This window comes from Saccoglossus kowalevskii, chromosome 3, assembly GCF_978046115.1.
Source record: "Saccoglossus kowalevskii chromosome 3, keSacKowa6.1, whole genome shotgun sequence".
Lineage (NCBI taxonomy): Eukaryota > Metazoa > Hemichordata > Enteropneusta > Harrimaniidae > Saccoglossus > Saccoglossus kowalevskii.
Genome location: NC_140643.1, coordinates 36,807,264 through 36,807,925, shown reverse-complemented (window position 1 = coordinate 36,807,925; position 662 = coordinate 36,807,264). Strand labels below are relative to the sequence as shown.

At 37.5% G+C, this 662-nt stretch overlaps 1 protein-coding gene across 1 annotated transcript; it reads right to left on the bottom strand.

Moving 5' to 3' along the window:
* On the bottom strand, positions 1-662 carry LOC144342257 (putative ATP-dependent DNA helicase Q1). The gene is made up of 2 exons (XM_085497488.1): positions 509-662; positions 1-245 (listed from the first exon to the last, which is right to left on the bottom strand). The coding sequence occupies exons 1-2, from the start codon at positions 660-662 to the stop codon at positions 1-3; spliced, it is 399 nt and encodes a 132-aa protein (XP_085353614.1).

The following is a 662-nucleotide window of genomic DNA, read 5'->3' as shown; positions in this document are numbered from 1 at the left end:
TCAGTTACATTTTATTTCACAAACATCACAACACAGGTGTAGAGGTCTGTTTTCTTCTGAGAATCTTGGTATACTGCCAAATTTATCACATAACAACTCTCGCCTGCATAACTCTGTTTTGCAGTATTTGCGCATGTCCTCAGTCATGCCAGATGCAGCAGGGCTAATATCGGAGGCATTGTAGCACAATATCCCTAATGCCTGTTGCCCACCTCTTCCAGCACAACCAAGTTCTTGTAAATATGCTGAAAATGAAAAGGTAAAGATAACTAAATAAACTGCAATATTCTTTTTAATAATTAAGAGATGCATCATTGAAAGAAAGATGAGCAATGCCGAGAAGCTGCACAATTTGTCTGCACAGAAATTACTACAAAATATGAAGATACACTGCTGGAAAACTTGCACATCACTGTAAATTTAGTCTTACACTACTGTACACCCTATAAATATGCTAGCCACCCTATCAGATTTAAAATAATCCAGCTTATAAAAATTGACAACTTACTTTCCAAGCATTTTGGTGGTCCTGCATGTATAATTCTTGCAATATCAACAACATCAGTGCCCATTGAGTATGCTTCTGAAGCAAAGAGTAGTCTAATTGCACCCTTCTGATGGCTAATTGTACTGTCTTGGGGAAGACTGACTTTAAACGACAT

Coding starts and splice junctions, on each gene's coding strand:
- LOC144342257 (XM_085497488.1), bottom strand. CDS start 662: ATGTCGTTTAAAGTCAGTCTTCCCCAAGACAGTACAATTAGCCATCAG. Junction 246..508: donor ACCACCAAAATGCTTGGAAA/GTAAGTTGTCAA, acceptor TTTCATTTTCAG/CATATTTACAAGAACTTGGT.